Raw genomic sequence first — 25,198 nt, 5'->3', positions numbered from 1 at the left:
TTCCGGGACCTTATTCTTTCCTGAGTCCCCAGCCCCAAGCAGAGGACGTTGCACCAGGAGTACTCCATAAAGTTACTGAGAAATTTCGGTAAGGTTGGGGAGAGGTGGACAGGGCGGGGGAAGAAGACCAAGAGGAAGCGGGGGGCCTTCTGCCTGAACCACCTGGAAAGAGCTCTAGGAAACCAAGGCGCCTGAGCCGGGGGGGCGGCTGCAAGGTCCCTGTCGCAGCTACAGGAGGCGCGCCAGACTCCCCGCCCGACAAGCTGACGGGGCCCGCGGGGAGGGCGGGGTGCAGGGCCGGCAAGCAGAAGGCCGCCGGACTTCCGAGGGGCACGCCCGCACCCCGCCGCTGGCGTCCGTTCCGGGCCTGCCGGCCGGCGGGACACAAAGCGCGCGACCCGGCACCTCCCCGGGGTCCCCGGTCGCAGACTTCGTGTCGGGGGGCTGAACGTCCGAGAAGCCGACGGACCTTCCGGGAACCGCGCCCCGGACCGACTGGATGGCCTCGGGAAGGGCGGGGTGAGTCCGGCGGTCGTCCCGGCGCGCGCGGTGTCCGGGGCGCGCGGTGCCCGGGGCGCGCGGGCTGCAGGGCGCAGCCGGGATCCTGGGCGGTGAGGGGAGAGCCACAGGCCCGTTTCCCGGAACTCAGGACCAGGTTGGTTTCTTTTCCTCGGCCCCGAGGGTGCGGCCTCCCTCTCCCGCCGCTTCCTGCTGAAGAAGGCGCGGTGTAGGAGAGGGGACACGTGGGGGTCGCCGTGGAGGTGCCTCCTGAAGCCGGCCCACTGCCCTGCACAGCACCGCTGCGAGCAGTCAGTGCGGACACTGCCGGGAGCTGATCCCACGTCTTAATGGTTAATGCCCCCTTCCTTTTCCAGAGCCCGTTTTAGGCACAAGAGGAATAACTGTGTTAAAAGTCTCATCAGAAAAGGTTGCTTGATGCCAGTTTTTGGAGGAGAGGGGGAAATGGCATCAGAATTTTTCATGGATTTATATTGTTACTAACCATTTTAAGATTTTTCACTTTTAAAATTAGTGACTTTTACCCCTCATTGTTTTCCTGCAAGAAACCTATGAACATATCTTTATTAGGGATGTTAGCAGTTTTACATATTATAAATAGCACCTCAGTGCGCATCCTTAGCATCCATCTATCTATACACATACGAGCTCCTTTACAGCACAAATTCCTAGAAATTCACATTGTTGAGTAAAAGTGTATATGTATTTATATTCCCTTTCATCCTTTTGATATCTTTATCCTATACTCAATAAGCCCTAAACAATTTTAGTTATTATAATTTTAATATCTGATAGATGGGTCCCTATTTTATTACAAAAATCCTGACTATTCCTACTAATTTCCTCTTTCAATGAACTTTGAGGATCATTTAGTTTCAATACCAAAATGTACCATTGAGAGTTTTACTGGAACTGCATTAAATTAGATTTATATTTGAAAAAGGATTGCCAGGTTTGTAATTTTTAATCTCCCCAGCCAAAATAAATAATAGTTCTCTCCATTTCTTGAGGATTTGTTTTCCATGGTTTTCTTCATACCACGTCATCACTTTTCCTGTGAAATGTATTCTTTTAAGTCGTTGTTTTGATGAGTTGGATATTTCCCCCATTATCATTTGACTAGTTATTGCTGAGATATGGCTTTTTTGAATAAGATAACTGGAGCTTGGAGCTATGAAGCTGAAATCCTCAAGTTTCCCTGAGCAACTGGGGGAACTGACAGAAGCATGACCACTGCTTCTGTCTCCAGTGGATCAGAGAAAGGCATAAAGTTCACTGCCCCCAGAAGTCCCCACAAATGACCCTGAATCTCTCTGCTTAGCAGCTAGGAATATCTGGGTAGCCTGAGACCCCTTGAGTCTTTTTTAGGCATGCCCTAACACTTTTCACTTTCATGCATTGGAGAAGGAAATGGCAACCCACTCCAGTGTTCTTGCCTGGAGAATCCCAGGGACGGGGGAGCCTGATGGGCTGCCATCTATGGGGTCGCACAGAGTCGGACATGACTGAAGCGACTTAGCAGCAGCAGCAACACCTGTTACTTCCCTTCCTAGATCAATATAACGCTAAGACAATAACAACAAAAAGTATCAATTAGTTGCTTACTTGGTTTCACTTCTACTAGTTTTTAAGCCAGATTTGGTTCCAGGCCAACTACTTTCTCCAAACTAGTACTACTACTCCTACCTGTTTCATTGAACTATTGAGATTAGCTTTGTTTAAAACTGCTTTGGAAAGTGTTTCCGTGGCCCTGTACTTATTTAAATGCAACCTTCTCCCTAACTTAGTGTCTTCATCTACAAAATTAAGATAACGCTGTGACCTCCTGGTTCCGAATCACTAGCCTGCAGCAGGTGAATAGAGCGAGTTGTGGTCTTCGCTGTTAGCATCATTCATCATTCAACTGAACCCAGTTGCTTTCGGTTGCATGTACAGCAAATATGATTCAAACTGGCTTAAGCAATAGAGAAAGTTATTGGTTCTTGAAGCCCATAATTGAGTAATGGGATAGATCTCAAATCCACAAACGGATTGCTGTTGATTGTTACAGAAAATATGAAGGTAGTCCAAGTGGCACTAGTGGTAAGGAATCCGCCTGCCAAGAGGCGAGAGACTCAGGTTCCACCCCTGTGTTGGGAAGAGCCCCTGGAGTAGGAGATGGCAACCCACTCCTGTATTCTTGCCTGGAAAATCCCGTGGACAGAGAAGCCTGGTGGGCTACAGTCCCTGGGCCCTCAGAGTAGGACACAGCTGAGCACACACAGTGCATTAGGAGCAGAGAAGTGGAGACTGTGTAGGCAACACAAATGTCTCCCTCACCTCTGCTGAGCCTGGAAAGCTTCTTAGTCTTTACGCAAATGCCTCTGAGGGACCAGCACTTATAACAAGAAGTCTTACAGATGCATCAGCCAGTGGGGAAGCTGAAGCAGATTTACAGGGTGCTGAAAACACACTATAGAGGGATGAAGGTGTGGACCACGGAGGCAGGCATGCTCAAGCATTGGAAAAAGAGACAGAAAGAAAAGTTTGAGATTACAGAAGCTGGCTTCTATTACAGTCCTGAACATCCTCTGCTGGCTGTGACCAAGGTTGTAAACTGAGGCTTCAAAGGCAATCTTCGGTTGGCAAACAAAATGTATTTGACCAACACAGTGTTGGACTGCATAGTTTTTAAAACATTTTTTGACTTGGTTGTGGGATTTTAAATTGAGAGATTAAATATAAAAATCCAGATTTCTGACTGCTCTTTAAAAACTAGAAGATCTTCTGCCACTGGGCCCTTTATCCTTGAAGAGCAGCAGCTGTTGACTTTACTAGGTAATCCTTACCTTCTTTAGACAGGATCTGAGCGTTTCAACCCACTGTCCTGTGGTCAGCCCTATACTTTAGCAGGATATGCTTGTTAGAACAGGCTGACCTGCTTTAACAAATTGACCCCAAAATGTAATGATTCAAATGCAATCGCTGTTTATTCCGTGCTCACTTAGCAGTCCATGGCAGTCATTCCAGGTTTGTGAGCGGCTCTCCTCCAGGGATCCAGGATTCTACATTCTTGGGCTCCACCACACCCAGGGCTACATCCTCCTATACAACCAGCTGACAGTGTGTGGAGGAGACAAACCTGACTCAAACCCAAAGTAACACTTTATTGCTTATACCCCTTCTGTGAGAAATAGTCATATGGCCCCATCAAGCTGCAGGGAAGTCTGGGAGATGTAGTCCTAGCTGAGCCAATTTGTTGTTTATTCACTAAGTCATATCGGACTCTTTGTGACCCTGTGGACTGTAGCCCTCCAGGCTCCTCCATCCATGGGATTTTCCAGGCAATAATACTGAAGTGGTTGCCATTTTCCTCCTCCAGGGGATCTTCCTGACCCAGGGATCAAACCCACAGCTCCCGCCACATCTCCAGCATTGCAGGTAGATTCTTTACCGCTGAGCCACCGGGGAAGCCCCTGGCAAAGCCAGTACTTCCCAGCTAAAACTGGAAGGTTTTGGTGGACGCAAGCCATCTCTACCTTACATGAAAACAATAGGAAGACCTCTTCAACCATTTAAATCACAGACACCCTTGATGTTCCCTTATCCCAGTAGTAAATATGAAGGAGATTCCTGGAACTTAAACAGATTCCATCAGTTTCTTCCAGGTATGGATCAATTGAAGCAGATCATCTCCTTAGGCCAGCTTATCTACAACCAGTGTGAGGAGATGAAATACTGCCAGAAACAATGCCGACGTCTAGGGAACCGCGTCCAGAGCCTGCTGCAGCCTCTGCAAATGCTCCAGGACCACGGAGAGAGGAACCTGCCCCCGCAGATAACTGCCGCGCTGAGCCGTTTCCAGGATGCCCTAGAGGAAGCTAAGGAGCGGATAGACAAGTTCAGCAATAAGTCCAATATCCAGAAGTTTCTAACAGCAGGGCATGACAGCATAATCTTTGGTGGGGTGAACCAGAGGCTGAGCGATGTCTGGGAGGAGCTCTCTCTGCTGCTCCAGGTGGATCAGTGGAGGCATACTTCAAGCCTCAGCCTAGGAGTGTCCTGGCAACAGGAAGATCAACAGGATGCAGAGGAGGACAGGAAAGCTATCCAAGGACTGAGTGGTGAGGACTTTTTTCAGGTGGGGGGATGCACATACAGGTGTATTCGTCTCATTTTGGAAAATCAGGAAGGTTGAAGTGGTTTTGGCAGGTATCTGTTGACGAGACTCAGAATTCCAGACGTCTGAGTGGAGAGGGGTGCCCACCATGAGGCTGCAGCCAGAGTGTGGATGTATGATATGACTACATGGGAGTGAAGACTTGGGGCCAATAACTCAGCAGAGCCAGGGGCAAGAGGGGAAGTGTGAGTGCTGTCAGGAGACCACGTCAGAGGCTGTGCAGACATGGCAGTGGCTTGGGTCCGAGTGGCCGGGGCTGGACTGAGTGGAGGGCAGGGCTCCAAGGGAATGAGGTACGCACTGGACTAGAGAGGAAACAAGGGAAACAGATATGACTTTACACTTTTGCAGATCGTGGTGATGTTAATTCCAGATCCTTCCCTCTTATTAGGGTTGTGGGTGGAGGGAGAGGAATTAGGGTAGAGTTTCAATGAACCTTCCAGGCACTGGAACTCAGAGGGATAACCGTTCTCACCCTTGGTGTGGAGGACAGTGCATCCCCAGTCAGGTCCGCAGGAGACTCTCCAGCATCACAAACCAGATATGGAAGAGACCTGTAGGCAAATGGTTTTTTGTTTGTTTGTTTTTTTGATGAGGAAAAGTGAGGCATTTTTAATTCCCTCAACCAAACACCTACCACAAGAAAACTGGAATCAGGAATTGGGTTGAAGTGATGTTGAAAGCATTGCAGCAGCTGATCCTGCCAAAGAGCAGGAGTGGTCCCTGGCCTTCCTCATCTTCAGCGTTCATTGGTCCACTTTCTGGTAGAAGGAGGCACCTCCGTGTCATCAACTTGGAGGAAAGGATATACTTCCTGCAATTGTGTGAAAACATTTGGACTTGGTAATACTTTCACATAGGACAAAATTCAAAAGGCACAAAAAGACCCAGCATGAGGTGGAAATCTGCCTCTCACCCTTGACAGCAAAGTTCCGTTCCCAGACACATGCTCTCTTGCCAGTTTCTTGAATAGCCTTTGGGAGAGTCAAGTATATATTTTCTTTCTTGTTGTTGTACAATCAATAGCATACTAAGCACACTGTCCTCCTTCTTGTTTTTCTCATTAAATAAGCTCATTACATATTCTTGCATATAAATACCCTTAGAGTTGTCTAGTATCCTTGGTTTATAGGGACCAGATATATTCAAGGAGCTCTCTATTGATGGATATTTAAATTGTGTCCAGTTTTCCACTATTGTTAATAGTTCTACAGTGAGTCTTTTTGCATGTATTTCAGGATCTCCTTAGGGAAAATTCCTAGAAGTTGAGTTACTGGGTCTAATTGCTAGATCAAAGAGTATGGACATTTTAAAACTTTGATACAGTTTGGCAGATTAACTTCCACATAGGTTTTAGAAATATTACTGCTATGAACCATGTATGTGTTTGTCTGCTGAGATTTTCCTGGTTTGAGCACTGAAGGTCTTATATCCTCAGAGCTCCTCAGTCCTGAGAAAACTGGGATGGTTGGTCACCCTATCTAGTATATGATCAATTTTTAACATATTTCTGAATATATAAGTCAGGATAGATATGATTATACCATGGTTCAAAAAAAAAAACCTCAGTGTCTTAGAGAAGGAAATGTCTTTTTCTCATTCAGAGAAAAGTCCAGGAGACTCTCTAAGGTAGCTGTCATCTTTCCAGGATGTTTCAGTATTGTGACACTTTCATGTTGACACAGACTTCCCTGAAAATTTCTTTCACTTCATTTCTTGGCCAAAGCAAGGCACACACCCATGCATCAGGGCACTTCCTGTCTGCTTGGAAGTGGAGAGCCAGATATTCGTGACCAGTAATCATTTCTACTGTAATGAACACGAGAGATGAGAAAAGGGTATCTTGGTGTGCTTTCTCTGAGCATTTCTGTTTTTGAGTATTTGCTGCTGTTTTTCTTGCAGAGAAAGAAACTGTAAAAACTCTATTGATGCAACTGGAGGAAACCATCGAAGCCGTGAAGAACTGTGAGTTGCCGTGTGCCCTGCTGCCTCTGGCTGCCCCAAACTAGAAGTCATGAGTTTGTTAGGAACTTTGGGCTCCCCCGCCCCACCCTGGTCCATTTTCTGGGCTGGATAGCTGCAAGCAGCCCGCAGGTTTTGGGGATGTGTTCAAGGCTGGCCTAGGCTTTTGTGCATGGGGTCGTGTTTGAAGGGGATTTCTTGACCAGCAAGATATCTTCCAGCACCTGTTAAAGTGCTGACAACTTCCTCTCTCTCTCTCTTTTTTTTCTCCCCTTGTGGCTTGTGGGATCTTAGTTCCCTGACCAGGAATTGAACCCGTGCCTCCTGCAGTAGCAGCTCAGAATCATAACCACGGGTCTTCCAGGGAAGTCCCCTGATGACTTCCTCTAGATAGCATCAAAGCTTCAATTCATTTGCTGAATTTCCAAGAAGAAATTCAAAATCTGATACATGTATATGTATGACTGAGTCCCTTTGCTGTACCCGTGAAACTATCGCAACATTGTTTGTTAATCAGCTATACCCAAATACGAAGTTAAAAGTATTTAAAAATTAAAAAGAAATTCAAATCAAATTAAAACCGCTTATCCATTCTACACATCTGTGAGTCTCTGCTTTATGCTAGAGCCTGTGTGTAGAGGAAACTAAGATACAGAGAAAGGCCTTCTGAGAGTTCCCAGCCATGGCATGGAGTAAGGGAGAGGAGAGACACACAACAGCAGTGGGGTTCCTGAGCTTAAACTCTGTGTCTACCTATTAGAATTGAACTCACTAGACAAGATGCCAAACGCTCAGGCGCCAAGCTGTTGTGCAGTAGGAGGAGATGAGAGAGATGGATAGAGATGGGGTGCAGGCTGGAGACAGGCTGGATCCGAAGAAGAGGAGAAAGAAGTACACAAGATGTTTCTGTTACCACTGGCTGTGTCTCTACCAGTCACTCAGAGGCACGGGGACCTCTCTCCTGGAAGGAGGCAATCAGAAGCTCCAGGCAGACCTAGCTTTGGTTCACTAGCGGGGGCTTCCCCCTCAAGCGTTGCTAAGATGCCTCTTCCCTCATAACACACCCTCCTCAGCTGTTCACTCTTTATTACCTTCTCTCCTAGGGATGAGGTCAGATTCACAGAAACCCAAGAAGGGGTTCCCACAAGATCAAATCAAGGAGATTAAGAAGGAGGAGCTTCCAGAAGCCGATTGGATCCTACTAAAGGAAAATGAATCCAGCACACTTTATGAAGGAAAATACCACGAATCTCCAGTGGCCATAAAAGTATTCAACAACTCCCAGGCCAAAGACATTGGGTAAGTTGTTTTGTACGGTTCTCTCCCCTAGTTACTTCCTGTCTGTAACTCAAGGAGAGGGGCAGACTGTCTCCATATTCTGATATGGGGAAACTCAGACCCCAGAGGGTTAAATATTTGCTCTCTGTTATTAAGGAACACAGTTTAGACTTAAAGGTATGTCTTCCAAAGTCAATTCTAGAAACGTCTCTTGTTTATTCATGTATTTAGATATTTTTAAAGGCAGGTTCCCTTTCATTGCTGTTTCTTGGGTTCCCATCCCTTTCACAGACGATAAAATATTTTGTTTGTATGTGTTCTTGCAAAATGTTCGCTGTTATCATATATGTGCATTTTAAATGTTCACAGACGACAGTGCGTCACGTCTGCCGCCTGCTTCCTTACCATTCTCACTCAGCGTCGTGAAACTTACACTGTGCCTGTGGTCCTTTGCTTCTGACTGCTATTATCCATGGTGGAAATCCACAGTTTGCCTCTTTTTCCAATGATGAAACACAACCTGCTTCTAACTTTTGCCCATCAAAAATTATGCTGCCATAGGTATCCCTTATGGCCCTGTATGGGAATTTCTTGGGGCTGTATTGCCAGGAGAGGAACTGATGGATCATAGGGTATGCATATATTAAGTTGACTAAGAATTACCAGGTGACTCTTTAGAACAGGTTGTATATGCCTTATCCTCACCCCTGGGAGATGCTGATGATCCCTCAAGTGAAAGTGAAGTCGTTCAGTCGTGTCCAACTCTTTGTGACCCCATGGACCGTAGCCTACCAGGCTCCTCTGTCCATGGGATTCTCCAGGCAAGAATACTGGAGTGGGTTGCCATATCCTTCTCCAGGGGATCTTCCTGACCCAGGGATTGAACCTGGGTCTCCCACTTTGCAGGCAGTCACTTGACCATCTGAGCCACCAAGGAATGGCCGATGATCCCTCAAGCCCCATGCATATACAGACGGTCATTACACTGAATGTTTTCTGAAGGACCTCCCCAACCTGAAATCCTATTTTCCCTTTTTATTCTCATAGAATAGTGAGGCATACTTTCAATAACGAAATCAGAACCATGAAGAAATTTGATTCCCCCAACATCCTGCGCATGTTTGGGATTTGCATTGATGAAACAGGTAAGAGGTGCCTCTAGGACTGGGTATGCTGTGGTCTGTCTTATATCTTTGTGCGTTACTGCGTTGTTTTACTACAACAGCTCAAAGGGTGGCATCTGCACGGTGCTTTTATTATTGACATTTATTTTTTCGCATCTCACGATGCAGGTTCCCATCTTCTTTCAAGTGAAGAGGCTTGAAGTTGGCTTCAGCCTGAGGGCTGGTTTGCACTAATGCAACCACATCTCTTCCTGCTGATTCACTGAAAACCAACGAGATGCTTGTTCAGATGCTGACCTGGGTGATGAGTGTATTTTGTTGCAATAAAACATTGCAAAGCTGACTGACCCAAACAAGGAATCTAACCTTGATCATTAGTGTAGAGTGAATCTAAAAGCTAAATTAACCTGCCCTTTTACCAAGAACTTCATTTGTCAGGTTCAGTTTCTTTTTTGTTTTTTATTTTTTTAATGTGGCTGCATTTCCTCTCACAATGTGGCTTCTCCTGCTGGTTATGTTTTGCTGCTTTTGCCTACAGAGAGGGCAGAGCAGCTCCCTTCTTATCCCCTCTGGAAGTTTCTGCACAGGCTCAGGTGACCTGACTTTGAAGCACAGAATCCCAGGCTAAAGGGAAACCTCTAGTAATATTTATCTTCCGGGGTGACAGCCAGGGTGACTGACTCACTCTGTGTACATCAGTTCTTGCCTGTCTCATGGCCCTGCCCTGAGGCCTCAGCTTCCTGTCTGAGCTCCCCTACTCAACATATTTATTCAACTTCCCGTGAGCACTGTCTGGACAAAGCAGGCCCCGCCCTCCTGGGTTGTAGTGTCGAGTCGGGGAGTCAGTTACTCAAGTAACTAGGGGAAGTGTAGAGTTCTGACATGCCAAATGCCACAGAGAAGAGGCATGGGGACTCTGTGGGTATTGGACTCATTCAGGGAGTCAAACCATGTGAGATGGAGATGGAGAAACACAGCAGAGCTTCGTCTGTCTCTTGGAGAGAGGGTGGGATGGGCTACAGTAAGCAGGACCTCTGAGCACAGATGGATCTTCACAGCGATCGGCTCTTTTCCATCAGTGACGCCCCCTCAGTTATCCATCGTCATGGAGTACTGTGAGCTCGGGACCCTAAGGGAGCTGCTGGATCGGGAAAAGGACCTCACCCTGGCCAAGCGCATCATCCTGGCCGTGGGGGCAGCCAGAGGCTTGTACAGGTACCAGCGTGGGGAGAGGGCGCCCAGAGGGAGAGGATGAGTCTGCCTCCCTTTCTGCTTGACCCAGAGACAAGCAGAGAAGAGGCTGGAAGCCTCCTTGAGCAAATCACCACATTTAGCAAATAAAAATACAAGAGGTCCAGTTAAACTTGAATTTCAGATAAGCAATAAACAATTTTAGTACAATGTATGTTCCAAATATGACACCAGATATACTTTTACTGAAATTTCAGATATACAGAATTCCATATAAACCCTACAGTTTTTTAGTACTTTCTTTTTTTTTTAAGTATTGATTTTTCAAAATTCAAAATCATCTGGATGTCCTATATTTTATCCACCAGCTCTACCTACTCTCACATATACTCTATGGTTCCTTTAGCCCAAGGGCCCCCAAAAGTCAGTCACTAACAGACCACATACGTAGTTATTACCGTATTCACATTAATGCCATTATTTATTTAATATTTTTCTTTCGATTAGCTCACTTTGTAAAAAAAAATATTAATAATAAGTTAGGAAAAAACGGGGGACATTTTCTATTACTACCATAAATTGGAGACCAGAATCACTTAGCACAAATAGGTGACCACAAATAAAACCAAAATAAAGTTATTAAATTCTGGTTAAATGTTGCCGCCTAGCAAAAGATCTACAATTCAGACCAGCATTATCTTTTCACAGAGGAGATGTTAGCAGATTTAGAGAAGTGTCAAAGACATCCAGCACCAAACAGAGACTTTCTTCTTGACATAATCAGAAAGATTGGAATTAAAAGAAGAATACCTTTCTTAATGTATCAGCTTGCATGCCACTTATCCCATACTTTGGGGAATACTTCCTTACTCTTTCTTGGAAATCGTAGTTTATCCTTCTCAACTTCGTACACTAGTGGGTTTTGCGAGAAGGATTTGGACTGTAGAGGACACTGTTAGTGCCTATCCAGAGGACCGCTGACCCTCCTTAGCTGATCTGCACTCTCATCCACCGTTCAGCATATGTGCTGCTAACAGCTCCTCACCGCCATCTGTAGAGGAACATCCAGGGGTGCTAGAGCCTCTAGGCCCTGAGAGCTGAAAATGCCCGGGAACTTTACAGCCCCTGTCCCTGACCCTGTCTCTCTCCTCCCCTCCCTCACCCCAACCCATAGTCACTGAACAACCAGTGTGGGTACAGAAGTCCAGCTCCTTTGCTTCATGCAGAACAAACCCTGAGGGGTAGTTATTCTCCAGAGGTCCCCGTGGGATTAGGCTGAGCCTGGAACTTCACCTGAAGTCACGCCCTTGCTTGATTTCTCCTCCTTCTCTGCCCTGCTTCCACAGGTCCCTCACTGGTTTCCTGGGACTATCTTCTCATTTAAAATTTCACTGATTTATCTTTGGCTGCTCTGGGTCTTCATCGCTGCACGGGCATTCTCTGGTGGTGCACAGCGGGGGCCATTCTCCAGTTGTGAAGAGCGGGGCCGTTCTCCAGTTATGCACAGCGGGGGCCGTTCTCCAGTTATGCACAGCGGGGGCCGTTCTCCAGTTGTGAAGAGCGGGGCCGTTCTCCAGTTATGCACAGCGGGGGCCGTTCTCCAGTTGTGAAGCCCAGACTTCTCACTGTGGTAGTTTCTCTCATTGCAGACCTCAGGCTTCAGTAGTTGTGGCATGAGGGCTTAATTGCTGGAAATACCTTCCTAATCAGTCACTTGTACAGTCCATGCTCATGATCTGCTTCTGGGAGAACCCAATCTGAGGCTGACTCTATGATAGAAGCCCAAAATGGGAGGCAGGAGCTCCGTTCATCCAAAGAACTTAGGCAGGTTCTTTACCACTAGTGCCACTTGGGAAGTCCCCACCACTTACTGAGTTTGTGGAAACCCCAGCTTTCCATTCTGTTTCAAGCAGAAGGGTCCTAGGTATGGCCCAACCATCCAGCCATGCCTCAGCCCTTTCTTTGCTCAGCACTTCCCATGCAGAGCCCCACAGAAGCGTGCAGCACACAGTTGTCAGATCTCACCTCTGCATCCTGGTTCTCCCACTAACCCGTGGATACCTACCCAGGAAGAAGGCTTGGTACTGACCAACCTCATTATCCTGGTAGTGACTGTCATGCCTTTCAATAAAGTCTGTGCAGGGGCTTCCCTGGTGGCTCAGTGGTAGAGAATCCACCTGCCAATGCAGGAGACATGGGTTCGATCCCTGGTCCAGGAAGATTCCACATGCTGCAGAGCTACTGAGCCTCGGTTCTAGACCCTGGGAGCCGCCAGTACTGAGCTCACATGCCGCAACTACTGAAGCCCGCACGTGTCTGGAGCCTGCGCTCCGCAGCGAGAGAGCCACTGCAGTGAGAAGCCTGAAACTAGAGAGGAGCACTGCACCTAGAGAGTGGCCTCCGCTCTCCGCCACTAGAGAAAAGCCCATACAGCAACAGAGACCCTGCGCAGCCAAAAATAAAATAAAAAGGTTATTTAAAAAAAAAAAAGTCTGTGCAAAGGTCACTAACGTACCCTGCCTTTGGTCACGTTAGGCTGCACCATTCGGAAACACCCTCAGAACTCCACAGGAACATCAGTAGCACGAGCTTCCTGGTGACGAAAGACTACAACGTGAAGGTGAGCGTGGCCGTCCGGGCACCCTCTGAGTTTGACCTATATGACCGTTTGGTGCTGGGAGAGGCGTGCGTGTTTCCCTGAAAGCCTCTGCCTGATTGTTTCTCTGCCTTCACCGTGGAACTGAACTCAGATGCCTGGACAGCGCCCCACACGCCCTGCACTGGACAGACTCAGTCCTCCCTGCCCTTCTGATCCCTGTCTCCCCCACTGTCCACCCACCAGGGGCGGGCTAAGAGTCGTCTCCTCTTAGATGCCTGGACACCACTTCTGTGTCCCTGCAACACCCATGAGGGCGTCTTCTTAGGTCCAAGGAGGCATCCAGACTCACAGACTGGCCGTGGCCCACACTTGGCACCTAGAGGCAATCAGAAGGGTATCATGCAGAAAACACAGCATGCCACCTCAGTTCAGTTTAGTTCAGTCGCTCAGTTGTGTCCAACTCTTTGCAACCCCATGAATCGCAGCATGCCAGGCCTCCCTGTCCATCACCAACTCCCGGAGTTCACCCAGACTCACGTCCATCGAGTCGATGATGCCATCCAGCCATCTCATCCTCTGTCGTCCCCTTCTCCTCCTGCCCCCAATCCCTCCCAGCATCAGAGTCTTTTCCAATGAGTCAACTCTTTGCATGAGGTGGCCAAAGTATTAGAGTTTCAGCTTTATCATCATTCCTTCCAAAGAACACCAAGGACTGATCTCCTTTAGAATGGACTGGTTGGATCTCCTTGCAGTCCAAGGGACTCTCCAGAGTCTTTTCCAAGACTGCAGTTCAAAACATCAATCCTTTGGCACTCAGCTTTCTTCACAGTCCAACTCTCACATCCATACATGACCTCTGGAAAAACCATAGCCTTGACTAGACGGACCTTTGTTGGCAAAGTAATGTCTCTGCTTTTCAATATGCTGTCTAGGTTGGTCATAACTTTCCTTGGCAGCATCAAATCCTTCCATCCAGTGGGAGCCCCCACAATCCTCCAGGAGATATTCTCCTCGCCCTCAGCCCAAGTGCGAGAGAAAGAGGCTCGTCTCTGTGGGTGCAGGAGAAGCTTAGAAGCCTCATGACTCACAGGAGTCAATATTCTTTTTTTTTAACTGGAGGAGTTTGTGTGTGTGTGTGGTATCACTGTGTTTTTTATTTATTTATGGCTGCACTGGGTCTTCGTTGTTTTGCAAGAGCTTTCTCTAGTTGCAGCGAGTGACGGCTTCTCATTGCAGAGGCTTCCTTGTGGAGCACAGGCCCCAGGCACTCGAGCTCCAGTAGTTGCAGCCTGCGGGCTCTAGGTACGGGCCTCAGTAGTTGTGGCTCAAGGGCTTAGTTGTTCTGTAGCATGTGGGATCCTCCTAGACCGGGCATCAAACTTGTGTCCCCTGCATTCTTATCCACTGTGGATTCTGATGCACTGGGCCATCAGGGAAGTCCTCGATATTCTTTTATAGCAACTCCGCAGGCATGCCTTCCAGTATCCCCGAAAGGGGCAGGCCAGGTGTGAGTCACCACATAGCCGAGCACCCCTGTACTTCTTCACAGTCCCCACCGCCCCGACCTCTCGTCCACAAATGACTTACTGCTCACTGGTCGTTTATTAATCAACAGCAATATATATTACTTAGGAGCATAAGTAACAGTCTGCTTTTGTCAGGTTCGAGGGGAATAGAACTAAAAAGTTCACTGACATTCAGATTGTCCTGTAGATGAGGAAAGGGTTTTGTTAACCCCATGTCCACAGTTCCCAAATGCTAAAAGAATATATTCTTTGTCATCTATAGATAGCTTTCTCTGAATAACAAGAGACAGGTCTCTTCTGCCCTTCAGATGTCTTTCCCCACCACTCAGTTCAATTTAGTTCAGTCGCTCAATCATATCCAACTCTTTGCAACCCCATGGACTGCAGCACGCCAGGCTTCCCTGTCCATCACCAACTCCTGGGGCTTGCTCAAACTGATGTCCATCGAGTCGGTGATGCCATCCAACCATCTTGTCCTCTGTCATCTCCTCCTGCCTTCAATCTTTCCCAGCATCAGGGTCTTTTCCAATGAATCAGTTTTTTGCATCAGGTGGTCAAAGTATTGGAGCTCCAGCTCCAGCATCAGTCCTTCCGATGAATATTCAGGACTGATTTCCTTTAGGATGGACTGGTTGGATCTCCCCACCATTGGTGTAATATAAGTAAGTGTTCCCAAAGCACGGTGTCTATACCACTCTCCTGGTGCTCATCACATGTGACTGTAACATGTGCTATTCAGCTTCTCACCCCTGGTGGTTAGTGTGGAGCCAGATGTCAGAGGATGTCAGCGCTCCCTGAACTTGTGAATAAGAGGGAGGAGCCACATAAGCATCTAATTCTTGCCCCTAGCTTTGGCTCCCTAGCTGCATTTGGCACAGACAGCCCTCTGCACACAAATGGTGCTAATGACAGATGTACACGGAGCAAGAACACCCTCTCCCATGACTTGTTCTGTGCCTTCTTTAAGAGCATGGCATTGGCCATATAGGGTCAGATACAACAGAGAGGATCCCCCGTGTTGTTGGAGGTTTTTTGTTTCTTTGTTTTTGTTTTGTCTGCCTCCAAGAGAAAACGAGCCATCGGTAGTTCCAGGCACCCCTCTCCATCCTAACACAGTGGAGTTGAGTTATCAACTGAGGAAGCCTTGTGCATATCTAATGTAGTAATATTAGAATAACTACAACATGCCAAGTCTTATGCAGCGGAGCAACTAAGCTGTGAGCCACAACTGCTGAAGCCTGCGAGCTGCAACTCTTGAAGCCCATTCACCTGGAGCCTGTGCTCCTGACAAGAGAAGCCACCACAGTGAGAAGCCCGAAACCGGAGAGTAGTCCCCCCGCCCCCCCGCTATTAGAGAGTAGCACCGCAACTAGAGAGTAGCCCCCACTCTTTGCAACTAGAGAAAGTCCACACGCGGCAACAAAGACCCAGCACAGCCAAAAATCAATCAATCAATTAAAAAAAAAAACATACCAAGTTTTACAGGTGCTTGACAACCATCATTTCAAGTAATCCTCACTGTCTCATTTTTACAGAGAAGAAACCTCTTTGTGTTTCTCTTGGTCAATGCACCATAATAGATCGAACCCAGAATGCAGCCAGGAGAGTAGCCACACGGCCAGAAGACCTCACTGGAAACATCCTGAAGGAAAAAGACCATCCCCTGACAGTCACGTGTAGCACCAGTCCCTGCCCTCTACTTCCCACCCAAGATCGTGCCATTTCTTGCTGCCTCTGAGTCACCTCTCTCTCTAGCTTGCAGGATTTGAGTTGAGCAAAACACAGACTTCCATCAGCCGACAAACTAGAGGAAAAGCAGCAGAGAGGGTCAGTTCTGCCGCATACATCTCACCCCAGAGGTTGGAAAATGTGTATAATAAATACGACATAAAAGCTGAAATATACAGGTATGTCTATGTTCTCATGCCAGTTCTCAGATGAACCTGACAAGAAAGTCCAAGTCAAATGCCGTTAGGGAGGAGCATCCCTGGAATGTAATTGATGGTAATGGGAAAGTTCACTGTGGGGAGTTCCTGGTGGGTTAGTGGTCAGGATTCAGCACTCCCACTTCATGGCCTGGGTTTAATCCCTGGTTGGGGAAACTGAGATCCTACAAGCTACACAGTGCCAAAAAAAAGAAAAGAAAATTCTCTATGTTTTCTGGAAATGGCTACAGGGGCATGGAAAAAAGGAAACTTGTTATCATTGTTCATTTTCTTGCTTCTCTTTTAGCTTTGGAATTGTCCTCTGGGAGATCGCCACTGGGAAGAGCCCATTTGAAGGTAAGCAGTGTGAAAGCTGACTTAGAAGGTAGACTAGAGTTAAACATCAATGCTGTCCTGGACGCTTTCTTCTTCAATGTGGGCACTGCCTGCGCTGGTCAGTGGGGTCACTGGAAGCTCCTATGTCTCCAGTTCTCAGAGTCCCTAGGTCTGATGCCAGCCGGCAGCATCCAGAGGGATGTGTGGGTGCCAGAGCAATCTTTAAGCCTCCCGTCATATCATTTCCACTCCAGGTTGTGATTCCAAGAAGATCTACCAGCTGGTGGCTGAGTCCCGGCACCGGGAGCCAGTGGGTGAAGATTGCCCTTCAGAGTTGCAGGAGATCATTGATGATTGCCGTGCCTACGAACCCTCCAGGAGGCCCTCTGTTAAAGGTAGGGCTCTTTCTGGTCTAAACAGCATGGACCACACGTGTTACTTAACATTTGTGAAAGGTTTTCTTTGTGTATCACAACCAGGGGTGGTTTTGCCCTTTGGGGGACACTGACAATGTCTAAAGACATTTTTGGCTGTTACAGCTCAGGGGAGGTGGGGTGGCGTGGACATATCCACCGGTATCTGGTGGACAGAAGCTACTCAACATCCTAGGATGCACAGAACAACCCCTACAACAAATATTATCCGGCCCAGATTATCAGTAGCACTGGAGTTCAGAAACCCTGCCCGAAGGGCATTGTCTAGTCTAAAGTGGGTTGGGAAGGCAGATTATTCCAGCCTATACACTTTCTGTAGCTCAGAGGAGTAGTATATTGGGCATCTACCGACCTAGGGAGTTCATCTTTCAGTGTCATATCAGTGCCATTGTAGTTCACTGATTCCTAAAATGTCGACGTTCACTCTTGCCATCTCCTGTTGGACCACTTTCAATTTACCTTGATTCGTGGACCTAACATTCCAGGTTCCTATGTGCAGGGGTTAATAGTCAGCCACCTGTTGCTCTGGCTAAGCCATGAGAAAATCACCAAGGGAAAAGAATAAAAGCAAAATATAGCAATACAGCGTAACACAAATGAAAGTACATTGGGTTGATCAGTTGGGTCATCATACCCTGCTAAGCTAAGGAAAAATATAGAGTGGACCTTGGAACGCCGGGTCAGTGCCAGTTCAGAACGCTGCCTGTGCACACACTAAGATGTTCTCCCAAGGCACATGCAGGTCTATGACCTCCAGCTAGGTGAGAGCCCTGGTACAAGAAAATAACAAAGATAGTTTAAAGTAATCAGTAAAGTGGGAGACGTGACCGGGGACCCAGGAGGCTGACTTCATTGTAGCACAGCAGGTACTTTCTGCTTGCCAAGACACTCAGTAAAAGTGGTGTGGCTCCAAGGAACAGGGCTCTTGACCCAAGAGGTCTTGGTCCCCCAGCCCCATCTTTAAAACTTTAATTCTGTCTCTAGTTTCTTTTTCCCAAACTGTGCGTCAGCCACTTTCAAGCCCTGCCTGCTGTGCTGGCCACAACGCCCATGCCATATTGTTCTTCACAGCATAGGACTTTTACTTCCATCGCCAGTCACATCCACAACTGGGTGTTGTTTTTGCTTTGGCTCCATCTCTTCCTTCTTTCTGGAGTTATTTCTCCACTGATCTCCAGCAGCATATTCGGCACCTACTGACCTGGGGAGTTCATCTTTCAGTGTCCTATCTTTTTGCCTTTTCATACAGTTCGTGGGGTTCTCAAGGCAAGAATACTGAAGTGGTTTGCCATTCCCTTCTCCAGTGGACCACATTTTGTCCGAACTCTCCACCATGACCCGTCTGTCTTGGATGGCCCTACATGGTATGGCTTATAGTTTCATTGAGTCAGAATGATCTCTGTTTGTTTCCAAGGCAAACCATTCAATACCACAGAATGCCAAGACGGTGCCCCAACCCGTAATGCTGAATAAGTGGAAGTTGAACGGTCCTATGAAGATCTACAAGACCTTCTAGAACTAACACCCAAAAAAGATGTCCTTTGCATCATAGGAGACTGGAATGCAAAAGTTGGAAATCAAGAAACACCTGGAGTAACAGGCAAATTTGGCCTTGGAGTACAGAATGAAGCAGGGCAAAGGCTAATAGAGTTTTGCCAAGAGAATGCACCGGTCATAGCAAATACCCTCTTCCAACTACACAAGAGAAAACTCTACACATGGACATCACCAAATGGTCAATACAAAAATCAGATTAATTATATTCTTTGCAGCCAAAGATGGAGAAGCTCTATACGGTCAGCAAAAACAAGACTAGGATCTGACTGTGGCTCAAATCATGAACTCCTTATTGCAAAATTCAGACTTAAATTGAGGAAAGTAGGGAAAACCACTAGACCATACAGGTATGACATAAATTAAATACCTTACAATTATACAGTGGAAGTGACAAATAGATTCAAGGGATTAGATCTGACAGAGTACCTAAAGAACTATGGATGGAGGTTCGTGATATTGCACAGGAGGCAGTGATTAAGACCATCCCCAAGAAAAAGAAATGCGAAAAGGCAAAATGGCTGTCTGAGGAGGCCTTACAAATAGCTGAGAAAAGAAGAGAAGCAAAAGGCAAAGGATAAAAGGAAAGATATACCCATTTAAATGCAGAGTTCCAAAGAATAGCAAGGGGAGATACGAAAGCCTTCCTCAGTGATCAATGCAAAGAAATAGAGGAAAACAATAGAATGGGAAAGACTAGAAATCTCTTCAAGAAAATTAGAGATACCAAGGGAACATTTCATGCAAAGGTGGGCTCGATAAAGGACAGAAATGGTATGGACCTAACAGAAGCAGAATATATTAAAAAGACATGGCAAGAATTCACAGAAGAACTGTACAAAAAAGATCTTCATGACCCAGATAACCATGATGGTGTGATCACTCACCTAGAGCCAGACATCCTGGAATGTGAAGTCAAGTGGGCCTTAGGAAGCATCACTACAAACAAGGCTAGTGGAGGTGATGGAATTCCAGTTGAGCTATTTCAAATCCTAAAAGATGATGTTATGAAAGTGCTGCACTCAATATGTCAGCAAATGTGGAAAACTCATCAGTGGCCATAGGCCTGGAAAAGGTCAGTTTTCATTCCAATCCCAAAGAAAGGTAATGCCAAAGAATGCTCAAACTACCGCACAATTGCACTCATCTCACACGCTAGCAAAGTAATGCTCAAAATTCTCCAAGCCAGGCTTCAACAGTACATGAACCATGAACTTTCAGATGTTCAAGCTGGTTTTAGAAAAGGCAGAGGAATCAGAGATCAAATTGCCAACATCCTCTGGATCATCGAAAAAGCAAGAGAGTTCCGGAAAAACATCTACTTCTGCTTTATTGATTACACCAAAGCTTTTGACTGGGTGGATCACAACAAACTGTGGAAAATTCTTTAAAAAATGGGAATACCAGACCACCTTACGTACCTCCTGAGAAATCTGTATGCAGGTCAAAAACTTAGAACTGGACATGGAACAACAAACTGGTTCCAAATCGAGAAAGGAGTACGTCAAGGCTGTATATTGTCACCCTGCTAATTTAACTTATATGCAGAGTACATCATGTGAAATGCCAGACTGGATGAAGCACAAACTGGAATCAAGATTGCTGGGAGAAATATCAATAACCTCAGATACGGAGATGACACAACCCTTATGGCAGAAAGTAAAGAACTAAAGAGCCTCTTATTGAAAGGGAAAGAGGAGAGTGAAAAAGTTGGCTTAAAACTCAACATTAAGAAAACTAAGATCATGGCATCTGGTCCCATCACTTCATGGAAAATAGATGGGGAAACAGTGGCTGACTTTATTTTGGGGGGCTCCAAAATCACTGCAGATGGCGACTGCAGCCATGAAATTAAAAGACACTCCTTGCTCCTTGGAAGAAAACTAAAAGCAGAGACATTACTTTGCTGACAAAGGTCTGTCTAGTCAAAGCTGTGTTTTTCCAGTAGTCAGGTACAGATGTGAGAGTTGGACCATAAAGAAAGCTGAGTGCCAAAGAATTGATGCTTTTGAACTGTGGTGTTGGATAAGACTCTTGAAAGTCCCTTGGACTGCAAGGAGATCCAACCAGTCAATCCTAAAGGAAATCAGGCCTGAGTATTCATTGGAAGGACCGATGCTGAAGCTCCAATTCTTTGGCCACCTGATGTGAAGAACTGACTCATTGGAAAAGACTCTGATACTGGGAAAGATTGAAGGCAGGAGAAGGGGACGACAGGGGATGAGATGGTTGGATGACATCACCAACTCGATGGACATGAGTTTGAGTAAGCTCCGGGGAGTTTGTGATGGACAGGGAAGCCTGGTGTGCTGCAGTAATGGGGTTGCAAAGAGTCGGACAGGACCAAGCGAATGAACTGAGACTTTCTCTCCCTTCCTTCCTTTTCTTTTATCAACACCCTGGGGTAATTTCCTCTACTGAGACTTTTATTTCACCATGTTATCAGCTGCTCCTCCATAGTTTCCCTACACCATCTCCTTCAATGGGAATATTTCCCTCCCCTACTCTAGATCCAGATCTCTCAGGCTTTCCACAAAGCTCCAGATACAAGAGAACATGATTCACATGCAGTGTATCTAGATACTGGGGAAGTGTTTCCATTGAAGTTGCTACAGTATTCAAGGAAACAAAATCATGTTTTTCCTATCTTTATTGTGATATGTATAACAGTACAGCAATGATTAAATATATATGTGCATTTTTTTAAGTCGAAGATAAAGAATATCACATATCCACTCCTAGTTAAAGACTTGAACATTACCACTAACTCAGAAAGGGACCTCCGCATCCCTTGCTTTTACATTCCTCTCCCCTCCTCCAGGAGGAGCCACTATCCTAACTTTCTGGTAAAGGTTTGTCTATGGTTTTATAACAAAGGTACACTAAATTATGGGTTTTCCTGTGGCTCAGCGGTAAAAAATCTGCCTGCAGTGCAGGAGCCCCAGGAGATGCAGGTTTGATCCCTGGGTTGGGAAGATCCCCTGTAAGAGGAAGTGGCAACCCACTCCTGTATTCTTGCCTGGAAATTCCCATGGACACAGGAGCCTGGTGGGCTATATTCCATAGGGTCACAAAGAGTCAGACACAACTGAAGCAGCTTAGCACAAATGTATAAGGACTTTTTGTAAGTGACATCATGCTATATTCTACCACAACTTTCTTCAGTTGATCAGTTAGTATGAAGAAATGTTTTGAAATTCATCCATGCTAATGTGATGGTTTAAACTCATTCTTTTCCACTGCTGTATAGTAGGCCACTTAGATAAACATGCACGTTACTTACCCCTTCCTCTATCTACGGATATTTTAATCGTCCTTTTAGGAACCTCACCCGTAAACATTCTTGTGCATGTATCCTGAGGCACACAGGTGAGAATATCCTGAGTTAGAGACCTGGGGGTGGAGGGCATTGGTAAATGAAGATTAAATGCCTGAGAGAGAAACTAAAGAGATAGGTGTCCAGGCTTCGGGGGCAGTCCCCCCAAGGACGGTGCCACTATTTACAGAAGTCTCTGGCCTGTTCATTGGTGGTCCATTGGGAATCACTCTAACAGTCATGTTAGAGAGGGTATCTCATCCCTCCCCTTCCTTTGCCCCCATCCCTACCTTTTGGAATGAAAATCCATTTTGCCGAAAGTTTTACTTTTCTTTTTAGTTCAAAAGATTCATTAACAAAAGAAACCACTCGTTACACACACAATAAACAATTTCAATATTTAATAGAGGATTGACTGATTTCATTTCAATATATAGTCATTAAAAGAAGAGAAAAACAACAGAGAAAAGTAACAGCACATACATCACCAAATTAGGCCAAACAACCTCCAGACTTCAGAAGTGCTGGGAAGTCCCTCGTTAACAGCAATCTGGAGTCCCAGTTGGGAAGAGGTCCCTGGCAGTGCGTCTACCCTACGGGTGAGACTTCAAATTGCAGTTTGGGGAGCTCCTGCTTATAATCCCAGGCTGCCCACTGATGTGAGCATCGGTCTGCCTGCAAAAATGCAGTGATGGTTTTTCTTGAACTTTTACAATGTTGTTTGTTTCATTTCGTGAGTCACAAGATTTTCTGAAACCCCAGGGAGCAGGCCAGGCCTCCAAGGGCTCAAGGAAATCCAAGACCCATTCCCTCTCTGATCTAAAGTGCCGCTTGGCTTCCTGGTAACAATTGGTGTGTTTGCAAGCAGGCACGTGGTCCAGGCAGGGTCAGAAGTCAGTCTGCGGCCCGCTCTCCTGCTTCTGAAGCCTGAACAAGACTACTTCCATTTTAATTTCCCTAACAAAATCAAAACTTTGGCCTAGCTTCTACCTGAAACTTTCTCTTTGCCCTCATAGCACAGAAGAGCAGACTCAATGGTGCTTCCTGAAGAATTATCCTTCAGGGTGGATGAGAAGCTGACAGTATTTTCTACAAGTACCTTCTTCTCCTTCAAATTCTCCTTTGTCTTCTTCCTCTTCTTTCCAGGCTTCCTTAAACCCAGGTCCTCCTGGTATTAGAGAATCTAATACCTGAGACTAATTCACACTAAGATGTGAGCTTACATCTCCCACAAGGTAGTTGTATTTTAAAAGTTGTCCAAGTAAAATTACAAAAATAAAATAAAAATAAACTAGCAAAAGTTGTCCAAGTGAGAGGGAACATCGCATTCCAAAGGCATGAAGGCTGATGGTGTTTTAGACTCCAGCCAGACCAAGGGGAGTGCAGTTTCTACACTGTTTTGTAATATGGAAGTATCTTTGTTTCTAACGTGACTGTCAGTTCCTGAGCTTGTCTAACTTTCTGTTCATTCATTCACAGAAATCTTAAAGAGACTGTCTTCCTTTTATTAAGCCAAGTGTTGAAACTGAAACTGTGTCCCTGAACAAGGAGCTGGAAGAACATGAGCTGGGCATCTTTTTCTTTCAAATCCTTCAGCATGGATTTATTTATGGATACAGGGGAGCAGCACTTCTCTGTTACAAATAGAAAACAACTCCAGTAATCCATCCCACTCCCAATGATACTGTCAAAAATACACCTTTGATAATAACTCTGATAGTTTTATAAAAATGTGTCTCTCTTTGGATCCAAACCTCTTGGCATTGTGACTTAGCAGCCCCTCCCATCAGGAAGTCGAATCTAGGGCTTCCCTGGTGGGCTCGATAGTAAAGAATCCACCTGCCAATGCAGGAGACATGGGTTTGATCCCTAGCCTGGGAAGATCCCCACATACCACAGAACAACTAAGCCTGTGCACCACAACTATTGAGCCTGTGCTCTAGAGCCTGGGAGCCGCAACTACTGAGCCCAACTGCTAAAGCCCATGCACCCTAGAGGCTGTGCTTTGCAACAAGAGAAGCCACTGCAATGAGAAGCCCGCTCACTGCAACGAAGAGTAGCCTCCACTCATTGCAACTAGAGGAAAGACCTGCACAGCAATGAAGACCCATCACAGCTAAAAATTAAAAAATAAACAACTTTTTAAAAAAAAAAAAGAAGTAGAATCTACATCCCCACCACTTGAACCTGGGCTGGTGCTGTAACTGGCTTTGGCCAATAGAATGTTGAAGTGATCGTGTTTTGGTTCTAAGCCCAGGCTTCGAGAGGCCTTACAAACTTCCACCCCGTCTCTTGGAGCCCTCTTCCACCGGGAGCAAGCTGCGCAAGGGTGCTGGAGAAGGAGAGGTTACATGGACCCGTCATACTGGACCAGCCAGGCCAGCAGCTGTCACAGGGATGAATCCAGCTGAGACCAGAAGAACCACACAGCAAAAGCAGCCCGGACGGCCCATTTACAAAACCATGAGCTAAATAAATGGCTGTGGTCTTAAGCCACTAAGTTCCGGGGTGAACTGTGACAGCAGTAAACAGCTGGGCAAACACTGATCCTTCCTCTTTCCCACTGAACTAAGTACAGAATCTCCCTTTGGATCCCCAAGGCCTTTATCTCTGACACCAACCTCATCTCCATTATCTGGTCCCAGAGTGCTCCCGAGAGAGACTGCAAACTCTAATACCTGTGAGGTCTGCTGCTGCTGCTGCTAAGTCGCTTCAGTCGTGTCCGACTCTGTGCGACCCCATAGACGGCAGCCCACCAGGCCCCTACATCCATGGGATTCTCCAGGCAAGAACACTGGAGTGGGTTGCCATTTCCTTCTCCAATGCATAACGTTAAAAGTGAAAGTGAAGTCGCTCAGTCGTGTCTGACTCCTAGCGACCCCATGGACTGCAGCCCACCAGGCCCCTCCGTCCATGGGATTTTCCAGGCAAGAGTCCTGGAGTGGGGTGCCATTGCCTTCTCCCTGTGAGGTCTAGTGGGAGCCTAAGAAGTGAGTTGAGCGTGGAGAGACTTCAGGGAACAGGTGAAGTGTGTGAAGAAAGGGCAGCCTCTGCTCAGCTGCAGCCTATTTTTATCATATAGGAACAGGACCCCAGTGTTTCCAGAGCCATCCACTTTGTCACATTTTTGGTAAACTGTCCATCTTTTTAAAGATTGGCACTTCATTAAAAGTTATTTTTATGCTGTATAGGACAAACTAAATATATTAGCCTAAGAGTTATCAGAAACCCATGTCTCCTGGATGTGACCTGTTTGTTCTGAATTTTTTTACACC

The 25,198-nt window shown here is 46.4% G+C and overlaps 1 protein-coding gene across 6 annotated transcripts; it reads left to right on the top strand.

Moving 5' to 3' along the window:
* Positions 1-23,670, top strand: MLKL (mixed lineage kinase domain like pseudokinase). Of its 6 annotated transcripts, none has more exons than XM_061386722.1 (12): positions 1-88; positions 4,157-4,622; positions 6,581-6,643; positions 7,744-7,939; positions 8,966-9,063; positions 10,101-10,257; positions 12,769-12,853; positions 16,114-16,265; positions 16,591-16,640; positions 16,874-17,014; positions 18,303-18,417; positions 23,403-23,670. In XM_061386722.1, coding segments are annotated over exons 2-12 (1,512 nt in total). In that variant the 5' UTR covers positions 1-88; positions 4,157-4,168; the 3' UTR covers positions 23,404-23,670. The 6 variants fall into 6 exon arrangements, with proteins under 6 accessions (XP_061242706.1, XP_061242708.1, XP_061242703.1 ...); XM_061386724.1 differs by lacking the exon at positions 1-88 and adding an exon at positions 436-519 and having other exon boundaries at positions 10,122-10,257; XM_061386719.1 differs by lacking the exon at positions 1-88 and adding an exon at positions 436-519.
* The last annotated feature ends 1,528 nt before the right edge of the window (positions 23,671-25,198 follow it).

This window comes from Bos javanicus, chromosome 18 (genome assembly GCF_032452875.1).
Source record: "Bos javanicus breed banteng chromosome 18, ARS-OSU_banteng_1.0, whole genome shotgun sequence".
NCBI lineage: Eukaryota > Metazoa > Chordata > Mammalia > Artiodactyla > Bovidae > Bos > Bos javanicus.
The sequence above is the reverse complement of the archived record's forward strand: the minus strand, read 5'-3'. Positions and strand labels throughout refer to the sequence as shown.

What these genes read in the sequence shown, in the direction of transcription:
- MLKL (XM_061386722.1), top strand. Translation starts at nt 4,169, where the DNA reads ATGGATCAATTGAAGCAGATCATCTCCTTAGGCCAGCTTATCTACAAC. An exon ending in CATCGAAGCCGTGAAGAACT is followed by an intron (nt 6,644 to 7,743) that starts GTGAGTTGCCGT and finishes CTTCTCTCCTAG; the next exon opens with GGATGAGGTCAGATTCACAG. An exon ending in ATAAAAGCTGAAATATACAG is followed by an intron (nt 16,266 to 16,590) that starts GTATGTCTATGT and finishes CTTCTCTTTTAG; the next exon opens with CTTTGGAATTGTCCTCTGGG.